The sequence below is a fragment of the Macaca nemestrina genome, chromosome 15 (assembly GCF_043159975.1).
Source record: "Macaca nemestrina isolate mMacNem1 chromosome 15, mMacNem.hap1, whole genome shotgun sequence".
NCBI lineage: Eukaryota > Metazoa > Chordata > Mammalia > Primates > Cercopithecidae > Macaca > Macaca nemestrina.
This window is the reverse complement of record NC_092139.1, coordinates 35,875,593-35,901,604: the sequence shown is the minus strand read 5'-3', so window position 1 is coordinate 35,901,604 and position 26,012 is coordinate 35,875,593. Positions and strand designations below refer to the sequence as shown.

The following is a 26,012-nucleotide window of genomic DNA, read 5'->3' as shown; positions in this document are numbered from 1 at the left end:
CAAGAAACAGTAAGTCTCAGCCATCAGGAAAATACAAATCAAAACCACAAGAAGATATCGCGTTCCACCCACTAAGACAGCTATCACCAAAAACACAAATAATAATAAGGATTGGCAAGGTTGTGGAGAAATCAGAGCCTTCTTGCAATGCTGGTGGGAATGTAAAATGGTGCAGTTGATTTGGAAAACAGTTTGGCAGTTCCTCAAAAGTTTAAACATAGAGTTACCATATGTTTCAGCAATTTCACTCCTAGGTATATACCAAAGAGAAATGTCCGCATATGTCCACAGAAAACCTTGTATATGCATATTCATAGTAGTATTATTCATAATAGTCAAAAAGTATAAATAACTCAGACGTCCATCCACTGATGAATAAGTAAGTCAAATGTAATGTATCCATATAGTAGAATATTATTCAGCAATAAAAAGGAATGAAGTACTGATACATGCTACAGCACAAATGAACTTTGAAAACATTGTGAGAAGTGAAAAGAGTCAGACACAAAAGACCACATGGTGTATTGTTTTTTTTATAGGAAATGGACAGGATAGGCAAATCCACAGAGACAGAAAGTGGATGTGTGGTTACCGGCAGCTGAGGAGGATTGGGGGAAATGGGACTGACTACTTATCAGTACAGAGTTTCTCTTTAGGGCAAGGAAAATGTCCTAAACTCAGTTGTGGTGATGGGTGTTCAACTCTGTGAATGCACTAAAAACCATGGAATTGTATGCTTTCATTAGGTGAGCTGTATGGTATATGAATTAGATCTCTAGAAAATGGTTATATTAAAAATAAAAAGGCCAGGTGTGGTGGCTCACCTCTGCAATCCCAGCACTCTGGGGGGCCAAGGCAGGCAGATCACTTCCGATCAGGAGTTCGAGACCAGCCTATACAAAAAATAGCCGGGCATGGTGGCGGGAGCCTGTAATTCCAGCTGCTTGGGAAGTGGAGGCAGGAGAATCGCTTGAGCCTGGGAGGCGGAGGTTGCAGTGAGCCAAGATCACACCACTGCACGCCAGACTGGGTGACAGAGTGAGATTCCACCTCCAAATAAATAAATAAATAAGCAGTACAAGATCTTATCTTGATGACAAAGACCAAAGATCAAAAGATAGTTTGTGTAGCTGCTAGCCCTAGGCTAGTAGCAGCATGAAACTGGTAATACATGCTGTAAGGAAGGCACTCTAAGAAAAGCCAAACCTTCTAAAACAGATAAAAGTGGATCATCTAAAAAGATACTTCAATACCACCTTGCCTAGGCTGCTATAAATTATTCTGCAAACCAATCTGGATTGCTCAGGAATAATATTTATAAGTTAAAAGCTAAATTTGTATTCAATGCTATTTAGCAACCACACCAGGTAAAGGTGTTATTGGCCCATTGTGTGTACTTCACGTCCTGTGAACAACCCATAGGTCATTCTAATCCCTTCCTAGGAGTTGTTTATAGGATCTGATTTAGCACTCTGCCTGTAACATGGCAACTAAAATCGGCTTAGCCATCTGTCTCAAATGTTCTCAGTTCACCTCTTCCTGTGAGTAAGTAGCAAAAGTAAAAAATGGTGTTCCTATATTCAGTAATAACCAACTGAAAAAATATAATAAATAAGGCCCTACTGACAATGGCAACAAAGAATACCAAATGCATGAGACCTACATACGGGAAGTATAAAATTGTACTGAAGAACATAAAACAGAAGGCCTGAATAAAAGGAACGATATTCCATGTTCCATGGGAAATTTGGTACTGAAAAGAAATCAATTCTCTCCAAATTATTCCAAAGGTTCAATATAATTCCAATGAAAATTCTAGTGGAAGCATGAGTGCGTGTGAGTGTTGTGTGTGTGAGCATGTGTGGGCATGCATGCACACGCATGTAAACAAGCATGTTTGCAGGGGTTGAGGGCACGTTTGGACACGTTAATTCTCCAGTTTGCCTGAATGAGACTGTAGCCAAGGGTTTTTTGGAAAACAAAAACAGTGAGAATGAAATGAAGAAAGATCTTCTACAGAATGAAAGGAACAGAACAGAGACCAGAAATAGGCCCTTGTATTTATGAGAAATTTGTAAATGGTATTGGGGTAACTAGCTAGCGTGAGAGGCCATGGCCTGCCCTGCTACTGAAGAGGCCCCAAGCTGGAAATCTCTATTGCATGGAAATCCCTTATGTTAAACTGAAAAGCTCTAGGCTTAGAGCACAGGTAAAAATCTGTTAATAAGGATCCAGACATGAAGACATCTAGAAATCAAGTGTAGCTCACAGGGTGGTTAAGGAATAGTGACACTGTCATGTGAGGCAGAGCTGGAAGCTATTGTATTAATGATATGACTCCCCATAATCCTGGGTTTGAAAGCAGGGGAGATACAGCAGACTCCTCTAATTCAGTCCTGGCTGTCTAATCTCTGCAATCTCGGTGAGACTGAGCCATAGGTGGGCCCTAGGGGGTTGTGACATCTTCCCTTTAAGGAGATAAGTAAATGCTTGCCACCGCTAACTACATGTTCAGTGTCTTAATTTCTGCAGACCCAGAAACTAACAGGGGTGCCCAGGTGTGGTGGCTTATGCTTGTTATCCCAGTACTTTAGGAGGCCGACGAGGGAGGATTGCTTGAGCCCAGGAGTTCAAGACCAGTGTGAGAGCCGGGCGCGGTGGCTCACGCCTGTAATCCCAGCACTTTGGGAGGCCGAGGCGGGCGGATCACAAGGTCAGGAGATCGAGACCACGGTGAAACCCCGTCTCTACTAAAAATACAAAAAATTAGCCGGGCGCAGTGGCGGGCGCCTGTAGTCCCAGTTACTCAGGAGGCTGAGGCAGGAGAATGGCGTGAACCCGGGAGGCGGAGCTTGCAGTAAGCCAAGATCGCGCCACTGCACTCCAGCCTGGGCGACAGAGCGAGACTCCGTCTCAAAAAAAAAAAAAAAAAAGACCAGTGTGAGAAACATAGTGAGACCCTGTCTTAAAAAAAAAAAAAAAGTTATACCTGATGTAAATGACGAGTTGATGGGTGCAGCACAGCAACATGGCACAAGTATACATATGTAACAAACCTGCACGTTATGCACATGTACCCTACAACTTAAAGTATAATAATAATAAATAAATTTAAAAAAAAAAAACAGCAAAAAAAAAAAATTAAATATTTAATGAACTAACAGAGGTCTTGGCCTCCCACACCTCTCCACTGGGAAAAGTGAAAAATTAAACCTCTCTCTCACTCTGTTTTTTAAAATATACTTTTTCTGTAATTAGAGTTAAATATGAACTGTCTCTCACTCTAGACACAAAAATTAATTCCAAATAAATTAACCTTCTGATGCAACAATTCAACTTGTAGGAATTTCATCTACTGAATACTCATAAAAAGTGGATCAAAATATGTAAAATAATATTTACTACAGTAAGATTTCTATTGGCCAAAAGAGTAGAAAATAATAACTGTTAATCTATGTTGAGGACTTACTATGGCTTTGATTGAAGCTCTTTACACAGAGTTCCTCACTTGAACTTCACAATAATGCTATGAGAAGGGTGGTATTGTTATTTCCATGTTATAGGCAGAGAAACAGTGGTGCAGAGAGGTAATGATACTATCCAAGGTCACGTATCTGGGTTTGCACTCTGAATATCTGGCTCCAAAGCTCACTCTCTTAACCAGTACTCTTCACTGCCTCAATCCAAATGTCCATTCTTCATTCATTTATTCAAAAAACGTTAACTGAGCGCTGCCATGCTCTAGGCATTGGGATAAGCACTGGAGACACCGTGAACAAAAGTAGATATGGCCGGGTGCAGTGGCTCACACCTGTAATCCCAGCACTTTGGGAGGTTGAGGCGGGTGGATCACCTGAGATCAGGAGTTTGAGACCAGCCTGGCCAACATGGTGAAACCCCATCTCTACTAAAAATACAAAAATTAGCTGGGTGTGGTGGATGGCACCTGTAGTCCTAGCTACTGAGGGACTGAGGCTGAGGGAGGAGAATCGCTTGAACCCAGGAGGAGAAAGGTTGCAGTGAGCCGAGATCACACTACTGCATTCCAGCCTGACAGCGAGACTCTGTCTCAAAAAAAAAAAAAAAAAAAAAAAAGTAGATATGGTCCCTCCTGTTATTGAGCTTACAGTCTAATGGGAGAACAAGACATACAATAATGCATACTTATAAACTGATGAGTGCAAGGAAGAAGGATATACAGTGCTTTCCTATGAGACCATTTAACAGGTCACATGATGAAATGCAGGGTTTGGGGAACATTTCCCTGAAGATGCCACATCAGAGCTGAGATCTGATGGGGGAGTAGGTATGTGTATGTATGTGACAGTGTGAAATGTATTAGTGAAGGGAACAGCTTGTACAATGACCCTGTGGCAGGAGGAAATGTGGTATAATCACACCTGTCACCACAAGCACGATTTTAGGGCCCTGGCTTCTAAGAAACCTATGCATGCCATCCTTTTTGCAACCTCCAAGCCAAGGGTACTAGAGCTTGGGAGGGTGAAGGGTTACAGCAGTTTGGGCCATGCCTCTATGGGATGGGAGAGAAGAAGGAGTCAATACAGTTCAGTTGTTGGGCTGGAACTTCGCATTCTTTGCGTGCAAAACAGCACTTTGAGTAATACACATCTGCAGGATGGAATGAATCTGTTCTGGTCTAGAGGGAGGCCACTGTAGACCAGGCCTTCAGACATGTTCCCCTCCAGAAAGGAGAGACAAAGACAGATGGGAAGAAATAAATGACCAGAGACAGAACTCAGTTCCAAAGATACACCATGGTAACAGTGGGAGGTCCTGGCTGCTTCCAAAAGTCAGACAAAATCACACATCCACCTGCCCTCCACTGGAAAACAAGCTTCCCCAGACTCAATTCCCTGTTCACTCCATAAACACTTGGTAGGAGCAAAGCACAGGACTGCAAGCTGCAGGCAACAGAAAGAAATACTGTATGTACTTCTATATCTCATAGTGTTACCAGAAAGGGGTCCTGATCCAGACCCCAAGGGAGGGTTCTTGGACCTCGTGCAAGAAAGAATTCGGGGCGAGTCCATAGTGTAAAGTGAAGGAAAGTTTATTAAGAAAGTAAAGGAATAAAGAATGGCTACTCCAAAGGCAGGGCAGGCGTGGGCTGCTCCACTGATTACAGTTATTGATCATATGCTAAACAAGGGGTGGATTATTCATGAATTTTCCAGGAAAGGGGTGGGCGATTCCCAGAACTGAGGGCTCCTCCCCCTTTTTAGACCATATAGGATAACTTCCTGATGTTGCCATAGCGTTTGTAAACTGTCATGGTGCTGGTGGGCATGTCTTTTAGCATGCTAATGCATTATAATTTCCATAGAATGAGAAGTGAGAATGACCGGAGGTCACTTTTGTGGCCATCTTGGTTTCAGTGGGTTTTGACTGGCTTTTTTACTGCAACTTGTTGTATCAGCAAGGTCTTTGTCACCTGTGTCACCTGTATCTGCATGTATCTGACCTCCTGTCTCATTCGTGACTTAGAATGCCTCACCTCCTGGGAATGCAGCTCAATAGGTCTCAACCTTATTTTAACCAGCCCCTATTCAAGATGAAGTAGTTCTGGTTCCAATGCCTCTGACAATAGGGCCTCAAATTCTTTTTGAATAATGAGCAGTATAAATAAATAAACATAACAGGAAAAACAAGGTAGGCACACATAAAAAGGTCAAATTCTGCATAAAATACATTGTGAACAGACCATATTAAAACAAACCAACCGAAATGCCATAAATAATAAAAGGACTGGAAAGAAATATTTCTTAAAAAGTATAAATTATGTTTTGCCTCTCAAGTGTGGAATTATACAGGGATTTTTACTTTTTATTTATTTTTTTTGAGATGGAGTCTTGCTTTGTTGCCCAGACTAGAATGCAATGGCATAATCTTGGCTCACTGCAGCCTCTCTGCTTCCCAGGTTCAAACTATTATCCTGTCTCAGCCTCCTAAGTAGCTGGGATCACAGGCACTTACCACCACACCCAGTCAATTTTTGTGTTTTTAGTAGAGACAGGGTTTCACTATGTTGGCCAGGCTGGTCTCGAGCTCCTGACCTCAGGTGATTCACCTGCCTTGGCCTCCCAAAGTGCTGGGATTACAGGCGTGAGCCACCGCACCTGACCTATACGACTTTTTAAAGCTACATTTTTATATTTCCCGAAGTTCTAATATAAGCACAGGCTTCATTTTTTACGGCAAGATAATAAACTTTATTTAAATTAATTAATTCATTCATTCAATAGACATTCATTGAGGGTTCTAGGCACTAAGGATTCAACAGTGTGTTTGGCATCTGAAGGACCGGGACAGGCAGTGTGGCTGAGGCTGAGGGAAGGAGGAAGAGAAGAGTAAGGGGTGTGGAGGGTAGCAGGATCATAAAGGCCTTCATAAAGCATGGAAAGATTTGGTGTTTTATTCTAAATGGAATTAACTAAAACACTAAGCAAGGGTTAAATGAGGTTGGGTGTGGCGGCTCATGCCTGTGATCCCAGCACTTCGGGAAGATTGCTTGAGTCTAGGAATGAGAGACCAGCCTGGGCAACAAAGTGAGATCCTCATCTCTATGAAAAGTAAAAAAAAAAAAAAAATTATATGGGCGGTGGTGGCATACTCCTGTAGTCTCAACTATACAGGAGGTTGAGGCAGGAGGGTCACTTGAGCCAGGAGGTCAAGGCTACAGTGAGCCATGATTGTGCCACTGCACTCTAGTCTGGGTGACAGAGCAAGACCTTGTCTCAAAAAACAAAAAGGGAAAAAAAGAGTTCAAACACCCTTGCAGGAGAGATAGCAAAACAGTATAAAATTACGTGGTTCAGATACTGCAGTTAGGACTTCAGAGGAGGGTGAGGACGCTGGGCAGGAGCAGTTAGGGACGGCTTCAAAGGAGGAGGAAAATGTTGACTGGACCTGAAGGATGATGTCTCAGGCAGATGAGGAAGGTCATGTGAGCAGAGGACATGTCGCAGCCCTTTCCTTAACAAAGTCAAAACCCAAAGCCTGCCCTTAGAGGTGAATATTTTAAAGGAAGGAAGCTCTGTATCGATAATGGACAACAAGACCAGAAGAAGATGGCTGGGAATTGTAAAAATGTTGTCTGATATACCCATATTTGCTCCCATAAGAACCCAGAGTTTGTTAAGCCTCCTGGCTCTTAAGAATATTCACACTAGGGAGGAAAAGAAAATCCCACTAGAGAGCTGCCCAGAGCTTTTGTGCTTTTCTGAACCTATGGAACAATGAAGAAGAGCTTTCAGTTCTTTTTTTTTTTCTTTTCTGCTTTCTTGTTATTCTTTTAAGTGAGACCTGCCTAGCCATCAAATATAGACTTTTGACTGAACACAACACAACACAACCATAAGATATGTGTTCTGAAACAACAAGTAGGGCTTGGCTCCCCCAAGTCATTGTAACGGTACAATTTTAGAGTACTTCAGGGACAGACAAAGTGCCAGGCACAACATCAAGTCAACCATGAGGGTCACTCAACAAGCAATTACTGCACAAGGGGCCAGAGCAACAAGGAAGAGGGAGGAGGCCAGGGCAGTGTTATAAAAGTAACTGAAGAATTCTTGTGTTCTGTCCTCCCACCAAACAGAAGGCAGCGTGGGCCCAGCATTACTGATTCCCAACCTAGCAACAGAAAGCAGCTCAGTGGGCTCATTTCTCCCTCAGATCTAACAAGAGCCCTTCCAACAACACCAGGTGAGCCTGGCAGTACTCGCACAAGGTATAGAGGGGGAATTCTGCTTCAAAAAAAAGAAACGATAAAAGGCAGCCAAGGGAAGTGCTCTTCTTCCCTGCTGGGCCTGAGACTTCCATACCTCACCAAGAGATACTAAGGTAGTGGACTGGCACTGGTGGGAGGGACCCAGCCACAACAAGCAGCCCAGCCCAGTCCAGGAAGCCTCTCTATCCCATAGGCCTGAAACTCCATTCCCCCAATCCAGGGACATAGGCAGTAGCCCATGGCACCAATAAAAGAGATTCTGCCGGCCGGGCGCAGTGGCTCATGCCTGTAATCCCAGCACTTTGGGAGGCCAAGGCGGGCGGATCACAAGTTCAGGAGTTTGAGATCAGCCTGGCCAATATGGTAAAACCCCATCTCTACTAAAAATACAAAAATTAGCCAGGCGTGGTGGCGGGCGCCTGTAGTCCCAGCTACTTGGGAGGCTGAGGCAGGAGAATCACTTGAACCCAGGAGGTGGAGGTTGCAGTGAGCCAAGTTCATGCCATTGCACTCCAGCCTGGGCAACAGAGTGAGACTCCATCTCAAAATAAAAAAAAAAAGAAAAAGTAAAAAGAGATTCTGCCAAAAGTGCATGGCTTAAGAAGCCTCTTTGTCTCCATAGACCTGAGACTCCACTCATCAATGGAGAGAAATCTAGTGGCCCTGGTCTGGGGTAAGTCCTTCTGCCCCCTTAGGCAGCATGAGCAAAGACTTGTGAGAGCCCCAGCCGTGCCAAATACACCAAACAGACCCAAATAACATTGTAAAGGCTCTGAAAATGAAACTATCATGTAAACCACACTCCATGAAAGTGGGCCAGGACCTGTGTGCTAAATGTAAATACAGTGAGTGCCTACTAAAATAAAATATTTAAATAGGACCCTGAATATCCTAACATAACAGACAAAATGTCTGAGATACAATTTAAAAAATCATCTGTTATACCAAGAATCAGAAAAATCACAACTTGGACGAGAAAGAACAACCAATCAACTGATCCCAACCAAGATGAATTAGATGTCAGAATTATCTGAGAGGATTTTAAAGCAGTTGTCATAAAAATGTTTTAAAAATCAATTACCAATTCTCTTAAAACAAATAAAAAATAGAAAATCTCAGCAATAAGTAGAAATTATAAAAAAGAACCAATGAAAATTACAGAACTAAAAATACAGTAACAGAAATAGAAATCTCAACAGATAATCTCAATATTAGAGAGGAGATTACAGAATAGAATCAGTGAACTTTAGGACAGACCAAAGAATTGAACCAATGTGAGAATACAGAAAATGGACTGAAAAAAGAATGAACAGAGCTTCCAGGACTTGTGAGACTATAACAAAAAAGCCAACATTTGTATTACTGAAGTGCCAGAAGGAGAGGAGAATAAAGGGCCTAAAATAGTATTTGAATAAATAATGGCTGAAAACTTTCCAAATTTGGCAGACACAAATCTACAGATTCAAAAGCTGAGCAAACCCCAAAGAGAAATCCAAAGAAATCCATACCACAACACATGATAATTGAACTTCTGAAAACTAGAGACAAACAAAACATGTTAAAAGCAGCCAGGGAAGGCCGGGCGCGGTGGCTCAAGCCTGTAATCCCAGCACTTTGGGAGGCCGAGAAGGGCGGATCACGAGGTCAGGAGATCGAGACCATCCTGGCTAACACGGTGAAACCCCATCTCTACTAAAAAAATACAAAAAACTAGCCGGGCGAAGTGGCGGGCGCCTGTGGTCCCAGCTACTCAGGAGGCTGAGGCAGGAGAATGGCGTAAACCCGGGAGGCGGAGCTTGCAGTGAGCTGAGATCCGGCCACTGCACTCCAGCCTGGGCGACAGAGCCAGACTCAGTCTCAAAAAAAAAAAAAAAGCAGCCAGGGAGGAACTATGCACCACTTATAGGGGAACCCAGTACGAATGACAGTAGATTTCTCATCTGAAACCATGGAGGCCAGCTGGAAGTGGCACAACATTGTTCAAGTGCTGAAAGAAAAGAACTGTCAATCATGAATTCTGTATCTGGCAAAATTACCCTTCATGAATAAAGGGGAAATAAAACCATTCTCAGACAAAGGAAAGCTAAAACAATTTGACACAAGCAAATTAATCCTTAAAGACTGGCTGAAGAAAGTTCTTCAAATAAAAAGAAATTATAAAAAAAAGGAATCTTGGAACATCAAGAAGGAAGAAAGAGCAGCGGAAACAATCAGAAATATGCGCATATACAATAGACTATTCTCGTCATGAATTTTACAATCATAGTCACTGATTCTAACAAAAAAAAAAACCCTATCTGATACTCATGAAAATTATATTTAAAATCATGGAAGGTAAATAGATCTAAATGAAAGTAAGATTTCCACATTTCACTCAAAATAGTTAAGTCACATATGTATAGCGTAATACTGACAGCAACCTCTAAAAGAATTATACAAAGAGATACATTTGAAAGCCTTGTAAATAAATCAAGATGAATTTTTAAAAGATGTTCAAGAAATCCAAAGAAAGACAACAGAGAGAAACAGAGTAATAAGAACTAGAGGGAAAAAAACAGAAAACAAATAATAAAATTGCATACCTAAGAGGTTTAGTAATATCAGTAATTTATCAGTAATTAGTAATATCAGTAATATTCACTAATATCAGTAATTATCTTAAGTGTAACTTGTCTAGATACAATAATCAAAAGACAGAAATTGGCAGAGTGAATTTAAAAAGGATCCAAATATATGCTGCTTATAAGAGACTCATTTGAAATTCAATAACATAGGTAGGATAAAAGAATATAATATTAATTTTAAAAAATCAGGAGTAGCTACATTTACATCTGATAAGGTAGATTCAGAGCAAAGAAATTTACTAGAGACAAAGAGGAACATTATATAATGATAAAAGAATCAATTTGCCAGGAAGCCATAACAATTCTGTGTGTATGCACCAAACAACAGCAAAACCAAAAGCAAAAAATAATAAGAGTTGAAAGGAGAAATAGATAAACCCACAATTACAGTTGGGGACTGTAATTCAACATCCCCCTCTAAGCAACTGATATGGTTTGGATTTGTGTCCCCCAGCACATCCCACGTCGAATTGAGGAGGGGGCTGGTGGGAGGTGATTGAATCGTGGGGTGATTTCCCCCTTGCTGTTCTCATGATAGTGAGTGAGTTCTCATGAGATCTGATGGTTTAGAAGTGTGTGGCACTTCCCCCTTTGCTCTCTCGCTGTCTCCTGCTCCACCAGGTGAAGATTGTGCCTGCTTCCCCTTTGCCTTCTGCCCTGATTTAAGTTTCCTGAGGCTTCCCAGTCATGTTTCCTGCCAAGCCTGGGAACTGTGAGTCAACTAAACCTCTCTTCTTCATAAATTACCCAGTCTCAGGAAGTTCTGTATAGCAGTATGAGAATGGACTAATACAGCAACTAATAAAATGACTAGATGGAAGGTCAGCAACGATAGAGAAGAGCTGAACAACATGATGCTCATTTTAGGACACACTTTTCATCCTCTGGGAGAAACTTGTCTACCCCAAAGAGATTTGTACCTTGGGAAAATCCCTTGAGGAGCTCACCACGTCCCTACCTGCTGAGAGCACAGACAAGCAGAGTACAGGCTATGTTAGAATCAGCACAGAAACTTCATATGTGTAAGTATCATACATAGGTCCTTAAGGTTAGAGGAAACCTTAAAGGTCATTAGCCCAATGCTGACCCCAATGCAGTTATTTATTTCTTAAGTTATTGCCTCCACCAAGCAATCTAGCTCTGTGATGTCCAACTAAGGGCAAGAGAAGGCAACTTTCCCCTTTATGGGCCATCATAATTGATGCTCAGTGTCAGTGAGGGAAGAAGAATCGATACCATAGCTTTAGCCCATACTCCAGCAGGCCTCATGACAGAAAGCTTGCTGCCTTCCATTCTCTCTTGGGTTGTTAGGAAGTTTTTTCTTATAAAATGAGAAAAATGTTTCCTACGTTGTTAGGTAGTTCCAATTAGTACAGTCTCAAGAAGATGACGATATGGGCTGGGTATGGTGACTCACACCTGTAATCCCAGCACTTTGGGAGGCCGAGGTGGGCGGATCACCTCAAGTCAGGAGTTTGAGACCAGCCTGGCCAATGTGGTGAAACTCCGTCTCTACTAAAAATACAAAAATTAGCTGGGTGTAGTGGTACACAACTGTAGTCTCAGCTACTCAGAAGGCTGAGACAGGAAAATCACTTGAACCTGAGAGGTAGAGGTTGCAGCGAGTGGAGATCATGCCACTACACTCACTCTGTCTCAAAAAAAGAAAAAAAAAAAAAGAAAGACAGAAGATGAAAGTATGTATAAATTGCCCTAAAATATTTATACCCCCTCAACCAGCAAATCAGAAACGTGTGCTAAGACTGATTACAGATGTTTATAGTAACACTGCCTATCACAAACAAACCTTGATTAAACCTAAATGTCCAACAAAAGAGGACTGGTTGAATTAAATTACAGCATACCCATAGGATGAAATGCCATCTAATCACAATAATTACAAATCCTATTTTAAAAGAATACTTAAAGGCAGGGCACAGTGCCTCACGCCTGTAATCCCAGCACTTTGGGAGGCCAAGGCAGGATTGCTTGAGCCCAGGAGTTCAAGACCAGATGGTGAAACCCCATCTCTAGAAGAAATACAAAAATTCTCTGTGTATGCTGGCACATACCTGTGGTCGCAGCTATTTGGGAGGCTAAGGGGGGAGAATCACTCGAGCCTGGGAGGTCAAGGCTGTGGTGAGCTATAACTGTCCTACTACACTCCAGCCTGAGTGACAGAGTGAGACCCTGTCTCAAAAAAAAAAAAAAAAAAAAAAAAAGAGTACTTAATGACACAGGGAAAGGTTCATAATACATTTTAAAGTAAAAAAAAACAGGTGTTACATATACATGTATACATATACAAGTATAAACAAAATTAATAAAATATACAATTAATATACTATTAACGGGGACTATCACTACCATTAGAGAGATATTTATTCAGTGCTTTTGTTTTCCTCATATTTTATAAAAGTTTCACTTCTGTAATCAGAGAACAACACAGTTTTCTTTTTGTTGTTGCTGTTTTTTCTTTTCTGAGACAGAGGCTCACTCTGTTGTCCAGGCTAGAGTGCAGCGGCTTGATCACGGCTCACTGCAGCCTCAACCTCCTAGGCTCAAGCAATCCTCTAGCCTTAGCCTCCTGAGTAGCTGGGACTACAAGTGTGTGCTACAATGCCCAGCTAATTTTTACTTTTTTGTAGAGATGGGGATCTCCCTTTGTTGCCCAGGCTGGATTCAAACTCCTGGGCTCAAGTGATCCTCCCACCTGGGCCTCCCAAAGTGCTAGGATTACAGGCATGAGCCACCACACCCAGTCTTTATTTTGATTTTGACTTAAGAATTTTACTCTTCCTCATGAGAGCAGTTGGCCTACCTCTTGCCGTCCTTTTCCTCCCATCCATCCTTCATGAGTCCCCTGGGGCTCTGAAAATTTGAATTCCACTGCTCTTACCTTGCCTGGCCCCAGAATGCTCCTGTCTCCCTAATTATTACTTTAGCCCGAATACACCCACAGTCCCCTTTCTTCTTTCTCTTCAGCAGGTTAAGACAGGATGGCATTTTCTGAAATCAGTTGGGAGAATGAAAAGGAAATAATTAGAGACAACACTGGCAGCAACAAAAGGGATGTGGCAAGAATTGACTTTCTTACCCAACATGCCATCTACCCCTGTGCTGTCTAATATGGCAGCCATTAGTCATGTGTGGCTACTGAGCACTCAAAATGTAGCTGGTCCAAACTGAGATGTGCTGTATGTGCAACATATGCATCAGATTTTGAAAACTTTATTTATTTATTTATTTTTGAGACAGAGTCTTGCTCTGTCGCCCAGCCTGGAGTGCAATGGCACAATCTCAGCTCACTGCAACCTCTGCCTCCCTGGTTCAAGCAATTCTCCTGCCTCAGCCTCCCAAGTAGCTGGGATTACAGACACCCGCCACCATGCTTAGCTAATTTTTGTATTTTTAGTAGAGACAGGGTTTCACCATGTTGGTGAGGCTGGTCTCAAACTCCTGACTTCTCAGGTGATCTGCCCCCTTCGGCCTCCTGAAGTGCTGAAATTACAGGCATGAGCCACTGCACCTGGCCTGAGAACTTTATTTTAAAAAAGAGTGTAGGCTGGGTGTGGTGGCTCACGCCTGTAATCCCAGCACTTTGGGAGGCCAAGGTGGGCAGATCACGAGGTCAGGAGATGGAGACCATCCTGGCTGACACGGTAAAATCCCGTCTCTACTAAAAATACAAAAAAATAGTTGGGCGTGGTGGCAGGTGCCTGTAGTCCCAGTTACTTGGGAGGCTGAGGCAGGAGAATGGCATGAACCCAGGAGGCAGAGCTTGCAGTGAGCCGAGATCATGCCACTGCACTCCAGCCTGGGCGACAGAGCAAGACTCCATCTCAAAAAAAAAAAAAAAGAGTGTAAAATATCTCTTAAATAATTTTTATATGGATTACATGCTGAAATGATTTTGGATATATTGGGTTAGATAAAATAAATGTTTAAACATTGATTCACCTAGGTTTCTATTTTTACCTTTTAAAACATGTGGCTACTAGAACATTGAAAATTATGTATGTGGCTCTATTTCTATTGGACAGTGTTGCCCTAGGGGGCTCTTCCACCTTTCTCCCATCTGCCTCTCCCAGAGGGGTTACAAAACTAAATATTCATTTGCCCATCTCTCTTTCAGCTAGGGATGGTCATAGTGACATAGCTCTGGCCAAGTGGAAGGCTGGTGGGGTGGGGATTTGGATGGGATTCTGGGAAGGTTTTGGCTTTCCTGATTTAAAAAAAGACCGACACAATACACCCATTAGAATGAGTAAAATCTGGCACACTGATGACACCAAACACAGGTGAGGATGTGGAGCAACAGACACTCCCATTCATTGCTGGTGAGAATGCAAAGTGGTACAGTTATTTTGGAACACAGTTTGGCAGTTTCTAATAAAACTAAACATACTCTTACACTCTCACTCCTTGGTATTTACCCGAAAGAACTGAAAACGTATGTCCATACAAAAACCTGCACATAAATGTTTACATCAGCTTTATTCATAATTGTCAAAACGTGGAAGCAACTAAGGTGTCCTTCAGTAGGTAACTGAATAAACTATGGTACATCTAGACAGTGGAATATTATTTAGAGCTCAAAAGAAATAAGTTATCGGCCAGGTGCCGTGGCTCATGCCTATAATCCCAGCACTCTGGGAGGCCAAGTCGGGTGGATTGCCTGAGCGCAGGAGTTCACAATCAGCCTGGACAACACGGTGAAATCCTGTCTCTACCAAAATACGAAAAATTAGCTGTACGTGGCGGTGTGTGCCTGTAGTCCCAGCTACTCAGAGACTGAGGCTGGAGAATTGCTTGAACTTGGGAGGCAGAGGTTGCAGTGAGCCAAGATCGTGCCATTGCACTCCAGCCTGGGCAACACGAGTGAGACTTCATCTCAAAAAATTAAAAAAAAAAAGCCCAACAAACAAGAAATGAGTTATTAAGCCATAGAAATACATGGCTTGATAAGTATTGCATATTACAATATGCATATTACTAAATGAAGAAAAAACAATTAGAAAAGGCTGCCAACTACATGATTCCCATTATATGACATTCTGGAAAAGGCAAAACTATGGAGACAGTGAAAAAATCAGTGGTTGCCAGTGGTTGCCAGCGGTTGCGGAAAGGGAGGGATGAATAGGGGAAGCATTGAAGAGGATTTTTAGGGCAGTGAAACTACTCTGTATGAGACTATGAGACTATAACACTGAATGTATGTCATCACAGGTTTATCCAAACCCACAGAATGTACAACACCAAGAGTGAGCCCTAATGTAAACTGTGAACGTGGGGTGACTGTGATGTGTCAATATAGGTCCATCAGCTGTAACAAATGCACCACTGGCTTCAGGGATGTTGATAATGAAGAGACGGTGGGTGTGGAAGGGTGGGTAGGAGGTGTATGAGAAATCTCTGTACCTTCCACTCAATTTTGTTGTGAATCTAAGAAAAAAAAAATCTAAAGCTACTTAAATAAAGCCTTAAAAGAGAACAAAAATGTTAAAAAAAAAAAAAAAAAAAAAAAGACCCAGCTGGCATTGCCCCTTCCTCCCTCTCCCATTTCTTCCTGTCCTGAACGAAGGCTTAATGCCCAGAGCCGAGGCAGGCAATTCATGGCCATGAGAACCAAAGCCAGCCTGCCAAGGGAGGGGAGATGTGAGGCCTGAATTCTTGCTGGCAACGTTTAGCAACTGAACCAAAACCAATTCACGTCTCTTGTCATGTGAGAAAAATAAAGCCCTGCTTTTCTGAAGGCACCTTAAGTGGTATTCTGTTTCTTGCAGCTGCACATAATCCTAAATGACAGAACAGACAAGTCTCCATAGGACAGGCCTCTGCCCTAAGCCAACACACATGTAGCCTCTGTAACTGCCACAAGCTTCCTAGGTGCCTCCTCTAGGCTCTTGCCCCTGGACTCCTGCAGCTCACTCAAGGCCGCCACCTTCATTCATGCCCACACGGGAACTATCTCATCTCCTTGTAGGTCAAGACCCAAGAGGCCCAGTTTTAAAGCTTCTGAAACCCCCTAGGCCGTTTCAGTTTTTGGTCTGGGGAACTGTGGTGGTGGGGTATGCTGACCTCATCTCCAGGTCACACGCCTCCATGGGGAAGTAGTCAGCACCACCAAGATCTACAAGGTAATACTTGAATTACGGAAAGCACAAATTATGTGTTATCGGAACCAGCGAACACACAGTAGCAGGAAGGATGCTCGCTCCCAAGGCCCTTCAGTCATCAGAGGACACACTCAAGCCCCACCTGAGTCTTCTCCCCATTCCATCGGCCATCCCTGTCAGGATGTGGTGTCAGGGCCATTCCCAACAGCCTCTTCCGAGTAGACTCCAATTTGTCTAATTCTCCTTGAAGGGTGCTCCTGGGAGAAAAGAAAAGGCTGCTAATTTGCATGACACAGACTCTTCTCACAGCATGGAACCACCAAGACATCAAAATACACCAGCTGCCTGAACCTGAAGTGCAGCCAAACAGAAATGAGATTTTTGTGGATGCTAATAGGCACTATGCAGCCTTGGATCATTTCCTCTAGTTCTAGATCCAACTTATGTGACTGTGGGCAAGTGACTGTTACGAGAAAACCTCGGCTAAAACACTCTCCTGGTCTCAGACCTTCTGACACCAACCTAGAGCGGTTCCTCCTCCATCATGAAAAGCAGTTGAATTGGCAAACTGTGACTGTGGCAAATGTCTGTGGTTACTGTCTCAGTAAACAGCGCCCTCCATCCAGGTGCACAGGCCCAAGCCCTACGGTCATTGTCGATTCCTCTTTCTCTCCCACTCAATAATATGGAACTCATTAGCAGAACGCATAAGGTCTGCCTTCAAAATGCATCCCAAGTGCAGGTACTTCTCACCTTTCTTTACTATGCCAGTCCAAGCTATTGTCATCACACCTGGACCCTTCTAAAAGCCTATTTGGTCTTTGCTTCCACTCTCACTCCCTAAGTTCTATTCTCTACCCAGTAGCCGGAATGGCCCTATTAATCAAGTCCTGTCATTCCTCTGCTTTCACCTCTCCAACGTCCTCACATCTCCTTCTGAGTAAAATCTAAATTCCTCTCCATGGCTCAAAGGTCCTGGTAATCTAGACCCCCGCCTCTTGTCTACCTCCACTGGCTCTATCATTCCCTCCTCTCCAGCTGCTCTGGCATCCTATCTCAGAGACTCTGCACAGCTATTTCCTCTGCTTAGAACATTCTTCCACCATTTATCAGCCCCTCACTTCCTTCAGCCCTCTTGTTCGTTCTACATCCTTGGAGAGGCCCTGCATGGCACATATTTTACTGTCTGTCTCCTCCTACCAGAATGTAAGCTCTCTGATGGCAGGATCTTTGTTTCTTCCTCTATCACCAGCCCCCTAGTAGAGTGTCTGAGAATGTGCTGAATGAATGAATAAATACTGCAAATGCATAAATAGCTTGCTCAAAGTCCGACAATGGTGCTGACTGGCTTTCAGAGTCTCTACTGAGGAATAAAAATAACTTTGTCCCTCAGTGTCCCAGAGATGTCACAGGGCTCGCTTTGGTTGAACCAGAGGTAGGATGCCCCAAGTTCTACCTGTTCAGGTAGGTCTTTTCCCCAGAAGCAGCTCCTGGCAGGACGAGTGAGTCCTATGAATTCTAAAACCCCCACAGAACAGGGTTTAAAAAGTACTAAATTAGAGGTTTCTAAAGGCTTCTCTAACCCAAAACTCAAATACAGTTAGTGGATCAGAAGAAGCAAAAAGACCTTTCCTGGTCTGTCCTTCCCCTACAGCTGCTACACTTCTCGGAAAGTGGCCACAAAGGGACAAGAGAAGGAACTTGATGCCCTGTGACATTATCACCCTGATAGAGTTGCAATGCTAAACTCTGATTGAGCCCTGCTGTTTCAGAAGTGTAATGTCAAGCAATGCACTAATGAGATGAGGAAACTGCATCAAGGAAGCCAGCTCATCCTCGGGGAAATGAGAACACAGTGTCTGACGTCAGCATGACACCCAACTCCTATCTTAGCACAGGCTACAGATAGTATGCTGCTGTCAGCTTCATTATGGAAACAATACAGAAATCTGCAGCAGACATTACTCCCAGCTTCTGGACTGTGAATCAATGACACCAATGCTTCAGGAGCCAAATTGGAAGGCTAGACAAAGTCATCAAACTTGAGGATTCAGCAAGGTAATGGGACTGAATATGGTTTCTGGCGCAGAGCTGCTATTAGTCAGGGCAATGTGAAATTCACTGCTACTAGAGCTTCCTGGGTGGATTCACTCATTCATTCAACAAACATTTGCTGGCAATAAAGAGATCTGCCACGCAACAAAGAGAAGAAAAAGACTACAAAAGATTACCCTGCCTTTTGTAAACTAACAATGTAATAACTATGATGACAGTGCTAAAAAAAGAGCAGCCAGCTGGGTGTGGTGGCACATGCCTGTAATCCCAGCACTTTGGAAGGCTGGGGCAGGAGGATGGCTTGAGGCCAGGAGTTTGAGACAAGCCTTGGCAACACAGTAAGACCCCGTATTTATTTACATATATTTTTAAAAAGAGCAGCCAACATTTTTTTGAGCACTTATCCTAGCAAGTACTGCTGGATTCTTTTTTTTGTTTTTTATTTTTTGTTTTTGAGTTGGAGTCTCTGTCATGCAGGCTGGAGTGCAATGGCGCGATCTCAACTCACTGCAACATCCGCCTCCTGGGTTCAAGCGATTCTCCTGCCTCTGACTCCAGAGTAACTGGAATTACAAATCAGTGCCACCACGCCCGGGTAAATTTTGTATTTTTAGGAGAGATGGAGTTTCATCATGTTGGTCAGGCTGGTCTCGAACTCCTGACCTTGTGATCTGCCTGCCTCGGCCTCCCAAAGTGCTAGGATTACAGGTATGAGCCACTGCGCCCGGCCATGTTGGATTCTTTAAGTGCAAGATCTCACACTATCATCACAACAGCCCTCGGTATTACTATCCTTGTTTTGAAGATGAAGAAACTGAGGCTCAGACACTGATTCAGAATCACAGCAGGGTTCAAATCCCCTGACTATAAAAGCCAGTGCCCATAACTGCTAGGAAACACTGCTTACTCTAACCTAGTGCATTAACCTAAGTAGGATAAATAGGGACTTCACCTTCTGATAGTGAAGGGAGGGTTTCTGAAAACAAAAAGAAGGCCAGGTGCGGCAGTTTATGTCTATAATCCCAGCACTTTGGGAAGCCAAGGAAGGAAGATCCGTTGAGCCCAGGAGTTCAAGACCAGCCTGGGCTACACAGGGACACCTCACCCATTCCTACAAAAAATGAAAATATAATTAGCTGAGCATGGTTGTGTGTGCCTGTGGTCCCAGCTACTAGGGAGGTTGAGGTGAAAGGATCACTTGAGCTCTAGAGGACGAGGCTGCAGTGAGCTGTGACTGTGCCATTGAACTCCAGCCTGGACAACAGGGTGAGACTCTGTCTCAAAAACAAACAAACAAACAAAAAACAAAGGGCCAGGCACAGTGGCTCACACCTGTAATCCCGGCACTTTGGGAAGCAGCCAAGACGGGCAGATTTGAGATTAGGAGTTCAAGACCAGCCTGGCCAACATGGAGAAACCCCGTCTCTACTAAAAAATACAAAAACTTAGCCGGTCATGGTGGCTCATGCCTGTAACTACTTGGGAAGCTTAGGCACAAGAGTTGCTTGAGCCAGGGAGGCAGAGGTTGCAAGTTGAAGTAAGCCAAGATCGCGCCACTGCACTCCAGCCTGGGTGACAGAGTGTGACTGTCTAAAAAAAAAAAAAGAGAGAGAGAGAGAGAAGAATATGGTGAATATGATATTCTTGCTCCTGCTGATGGAAGAAGTCAGTCCGGGAGCCCAAGTCTGGGAATCCATAACAGGGGCCGGATTACACTGCAAGCAATAATGAATGTAGCTGCCAACATACATCTTATTTCCAACTGAGAAATAAGAAAGCCTCAGAGGGGAAAATTCACTTTCCCAGACTTTTTAGTGGGGTGGAGGGGTAGAATCATTCTCATTTGACCCCCGTACATCTTGACATTTCTACTTATTAGAAATTAAAGTATAAATTAAGAAGCTTACTCTCCCTTCTCAGAATCCCATAGCTTCTCATCTGTAACTTCCTCAAAGCACCTGTCACCTTCTCTTACTACCCTGGAGAGTTGCTGACAGATGCTAATTTATTTTTACTAAATACATTACCTTACCGGAAAGGCTAAACATGCATAATAGATAATACCAGCTACCCTTTGTTGAAAGAGGCTTACAGATGGATGAGGAAACAGTGACCTGCCCAAGTAGCATAACCAAGACCAAAGTCCACCTGACTCACAGCCCAGTGATCTTTTAAGGACACGATCCTGCCTCTTCTATAGAACCATGTAAAAAGCTGAAAAACTTAGAGAAATAAAAGGAGAAATGCAGGCAAATGGTTCTGTAATCCTGCCAGAGGCTAAAAGTCCTTGTAGCAGGACAAATGCAATCCTTTCCAACCTCACAATGCAAACAGATGATAATAGTTGTCAAAAGACAAAAATTACAAGAAATTTAGTTTAAAATCTTAATTGGCTTATATTTGCATTCTAGAATCAGCCAGTGCCTCGTTCTATAAAATAGAATGAGTGCTCTGATTAGCTGAGCTGAGGAGGCTGGCTTTATAGACAGAAAAGGGCTGAAGAAAGCAGAAACACAGAACAAAAAGCGAATTGGTTGTTTCAAAGTTATTTTCCTTGTAAAGGTTAAAGCAGAGAGGACTTCCTCATCATGCCAGCTAAAGCTGGTTTATTTGGGGATTTGACTATATTAACTGTCTCTCTCTCCTAATTTCTAGGAAAGTCAAATAAGCAACTTAGTTTCAGCCTGGTGGCATGGAACTTCAGCATAAGTGACTCCATATTGGGTTGATCTGTTGGGCATAGTGCAGGGGCTCAGTCCAAACCAATAGCCTCTTATAAATTTTATTTAACATAGTGATAACAACAATATGACTGTGGTAATAATAGAGGCAGCTTACTATGTGCCTGGAACCATTCTAGGGGCTTTACAATTTTTAAAAAAATGTCCTAAGTTCTTGAAGGCAAGGGACTTTACAAATATTAACTCCTATAATTATTATAACGATATTAAGTGGGTACTATTATTATCCCCACTTTTTAACGAGGCAAGGTTGAGAGGTTAACCAATTTGCCCCAGGCAAGCCCATGAGCACTTACCATGTGCTACAAACTAAGTCCAGAAATTGTACTAAGTATAATTAACTGGTTTAATACTCAAAGCAACTCCAAGATACCTGCTATCATTATCACCACTTTCAGAGGGAGCCACAGAGCTCAAGGCAGCCCGAACCCGGAGCCCGCGCTTAGCCACCAGCTGCGTGGCTGAGGGCAGGGCGAGCTGACCCAGGTTGGGCGCGCGTGGGGCGGGGGCTGGGTAGAGATCTGTTCACTCGAGTTCTCAGCAAGGGCCGTACTGGACGTCGGCTCTGAGTGTGACCAAGGCCCTCGGCTTCTCCAGATCCAGGTGCCGAGCATCGCGGGCCGCTACTGCCCCCTGCCGCCGCCCAGGCCCTGCAGGGAGAGCTTGCCCGGAGCAGAGGCGCACGGCTGCCAGGCCTCCGGCAGCTCCCATCCACGACCACCCAGAAACCCCGCAGAGGAAACGGAAGCCGCCGCCCGGCACTTTCTGCACTCCTCTCTCCGCCCTCAGGTCCCTGCGGCCTCCCATCGCCGTCGTCACTTCTCGTGGGCTGGCGGGTAGAGCCCACCGGCTCCCCACCCACCTGGCTCGCGGCCCACGCTCCGAACGCCAGAAGTTGCCATGGTGAAGGACGCGGGAGAAGCGCCGGAACGGGCGCGGACTCCAGGGAGGGCGCAGAGGAGGCCACGCGGGTCCTTCCTCTACCTGGGCCCAGGCACTTCCGGTCTCGTGGGCGTCGGGGAAAGCTACTTGCAGACTTCGCTGCGGGCTTAGGATCTCCGACAGGAAGGGAAGCGGGGGCTGGAGGACGCAGAGACTCTCCCTGGGCTGCTCGAAGTCCAAGCCTGTAACCTGGCTCGGGTCCTCGTTTTCCAGCCGTCAGTGACCGGCTGCCCGCGGTTGCCATTGTGACGCTGGCCGCGGAGAAGGGCAAGGTCCCGAGTCGCGTGCAGTTGCTCCTCGCCGCCACTTTCCTCCCCCAAGCTGTGGGTAGTAGACGTCAAAAGAGATACACCCAGACTCAGGACCGCCAGCGTGGGGGCTGCTTCAAGCATTGGACACACTTCCTGGGCCCCTCGTGACCGCACCCTCCTGGCCTCACACCGCGGGGTGGGTTTGCATGAGGGTGGGCTGAGCCCTGTCACTGAGCGACACTGACTTTTTCAAGGCCGCCTAGCTTTGGTTACAATGGATGTCTCATACTGAATTTTAATCAGTTTCTTACTGGAGGACATTAATATTTTTCAATCTTTTGTTATTACAAACAATACTAGAGTAGTGTGGTAATATCCTTGTGTGTACGTGCGCACGTGCAACTTTCTCTGTAAATTTCCAGAAGTAAAATTTCTATGTCAAAGGCCAAATGCAATTTTAATTTTCATGAATATGACAAAATTGCTCTTCAAAGACACTAGCAAATTTACATCTCCACCAAAACTGGAGTCCGATAATTTTAATTAGGATTATATCAACGGTGATGAACTGTTGCAAAAGAATTTTCCAGAGCCTTTGCCATTAAACCAATTCTTTGATCAGTTTTTTTAATGCAACGTAAATAGTATCCATATTCATTTTTATTTTATGGAAATTGTCTTCACTGATTCTTTTACATATAAGTTTCATGATAAAGATTTTACTTCTTTAAAATGTGTATGTCGAATTTTACTTTGGTTTCCATCATTGTGATATTTCTTATTTCAGGCTCATTTTATTGAAAAGGAAAAAAAAAAAGGCAACCCCGACATTCAGAAGCTAGCCTGGCATCATAGGTCCACCATGTTATCCTCCTATTGTACATAGCATCACAAAATAACCTCAGATATGGTTACAGAGAGTATGATAGAGTGAGACATAGCAAATGCAAATTTGCTACTTTGAAATTTTGTCTAAGCACAGACAAAAACACGATCACTGTGCCACTCACAAAATATCAAACACCCTTCTTGGAGAAAATGAGTGACTGCTAGTCTGCTAGTTCCTTTTTTTTTTTTTTTTTTTTTTTTGAGTTGGCGTCTGGCTCTGTCACCCAGTCTGGAGTGCTGGAGTGCAGTGGCATGATCTCGGCTCCCTGCAACCTCTGCCTCCCGGGTTTACGCCATTCTCCTGCCTCAGCCTCCCAAGTAGCTGCGACTACAGGCGCCCGCCACCACGCCCAGCTAATTTTTTGTATTTTTAGTAGAGAAGGGGTTTCACCGTGTTAGCCAGGATGGTCTCCATCTCCTGACCTCGTGATCCGCCCGCCTCAGCCTCCCAAAGTGCTGGGATTATAGGCGTGAGCCACCGCGCCCGGCCCCGTGCTAACTAGTTTTGTCTTTCTTCTAGTTTGCCTTTTCTATAGATGAGATTTATTGAGATACCCAGGCATGGAATTGGCTCCTGCTTCCTGACCACATGCAATCTAGGGTGAATCCAACTTTCATAGACCCTCCTTAAGTTACCCATAAAAGCTCAAATCCAGTAATAGGTTCTTTATAACACCCCTTTTCGAAGATACCCCCCATAGTTCTGTAACGGTATGTACTCTCCCTCAATGCAACCCAACGTGTTCAACTACAGGTGTCCTGGTGGTCTTTGGCTAAAAGGCATTGACACTAGCAAGTTCAATTTTCTTTTCTTTCCTCCTTTTTGAGACATGGTCTCACCCTGTCACCCAAGCTGGAGTGCAGTGGCGCCATCACGGCTCACTGCAGCATCAACCTTTGGGCTCAAGCAATCTTCCCATCTTAGCCGCCCAACTAGCTGGGACTACTGGCGTGCACCACCATGTCCGATTGATTTTTATTTTTATTTTATAGAGACAGGCTTTCACTATGTTGCCCAGGCTGGTCTCAAACTCCTGGGCTAAAGGGATCTGCCTGCCTTGGCCTCCCAAAGGGCTGGGATTACAGGCATGATCCACGACACCTGGCTGCCATAATTCCATTTTCTTTGGTAAAATTTTGTGGGTCCAAAAACCTGTCAATGGCAGTCCTCTATAAATGTTTAGTAAGGAGCAAATTTTACGTGGGCAGTTTGTTTTAGTTTGCATTGATTATTTCAACCAGATCTGATTTCCTTGGCTTCTTGTAATTTCCAGTGTTACCTTTAAGATGTGAATCTTCTGAGTTCTTTTCATAACAAACCTCACAGGTGCCATCTTAGCCATTGTCAATTTTATTTTGTAGGATTTGTAAACAAATCCTACAAAAAACGACTACCAGTGATAGTCATTATGAATCAGACAGAAGGTTGATAATTTTTTCATCTGCTTCTTGACTCAAGAACCTTCAGCAGGGCAGTGATGTAGGACCTGGATACATAGCAAAGTAAAAATGGTCTGCTTCAACTGGCAGGCTTATTGTGTGCACCATGCCCTTTACCAGGCACTGGGAACACAGGTCCTGCCGTGAAAGTAATTCACAGTTTAATCAGAGCAATATAGGAGCTGGCTGGCCTCAACTTACCAGATGGATGAGAATGAAAAGGGCCTTCCAAATGGAGGAAACAGCCAAATGCAATAAGTTTATTTATTCAGTAAATATTTATTGAATACTTACTTTGTGCCAGGAACTGGGCTGAGCATTGGGGATGCAGGAATGAGCATCTTCCATGTGGCCCCTGCTCTCTAGAAGCTCCTGGTCCGGTGGTGGAGATGCGTGTGAAACAGTCGCTCCAGTGACTGCAATGTGTAATAACCACTGCAGAGAAAATCCAGAGTTCTGTGGGAGCCTGGGACAATGGCAACCTGACAAGTGGGGGTCAAGGAGAGCTTCACTGAGAAACTCACTTTTAATGTATGTGAAGGATGAGCTGGTGTTTGCCAGACAAAGAGGAGGTTGTTCTTGGCGGAGGACATAATTCATGCCCTGAAGTGGGAGAAGACTTGACCCTTCTCATGGGATGAAAGCAAGCCCGTGTGGCTGGAATGAAGTGGGTTGGAGGAGGCCGTTGGGGTATGAATGAGGTGGACCAATAGCTGATCCTGCAAGGGCTATTGATCCACCACCCTAAGTTGTTTACATCTTAATTTAAAAGCAAGGAGTCAAGGAAGAGTATCAAGATAAGGAGTGGGGTGATTAGATTATAAATGCATTTTACTATGTCTATGGGAGAATGGATTGGGCAGCGGCAGGGGGATGATAAACATCATGGAACCAATTAGAAGGAGAACACTGTAGTTGTTTACAGGAGCAACAATCATAATTGACCAGGTGGCATTCAGAGGAGGGAAGTATCCATTGCAGCGTTGAGGGTGGAAATGAGATTAGAGTGGATTGAGGAGTGTGTGAGGTGAGGAATATCTGTGAAAAATATGAGAAACAACTCAGTTATGGACCAAATTGCACACTCCAAAATTCATCTTAACTCCTAATGATTTTGAATGCAACTGTATTTGGAGATAAGGCCTTTAAAGAGGTAATTAAGTTTGAATGAGGTCATATGGGTAATGACCTCATCCAATATGACT

General features: G+C 43.8%; 1 protein-coding gene across 3 annotated transcripts in view; it reads right to left on the bottom strand.

Annotated features, from left to right (window-relative positions):
• Window positions 1–22,568, bottom strand: part of LOC105481628 (transglutaminase 3) — a 137,830-nt gene extending 115,262 nt beyond the window's left edge. The window contains exons 1-2 of one of the 3 annotated variants that reach the window (XM_024792767.2): window positions 21,660–22,291; window positions 16,633–16,747 (exon numbers count right to left, since the gene is read on the bottom strand). In XM_024792767.2, the coding sequence (XP_024648535.2) occupies window positions 16,633–16,689 (57 nt within the window). In that variant the 5' untranslated portion in view covers window positions 16,690–16,747; window positions 21,660–22,291. Of the gene's footprint in view, window positions 1–16,632; window positions 16,748–21,659 lie in introns of all 3 variants that reach the window. The other 2 variants (XM_024792768.2, XM_024792766.2) reach the window with 2 other exon arrangements.
• Window positions 22,569–26,012: the final 3,444 nt, after the last annotated feature.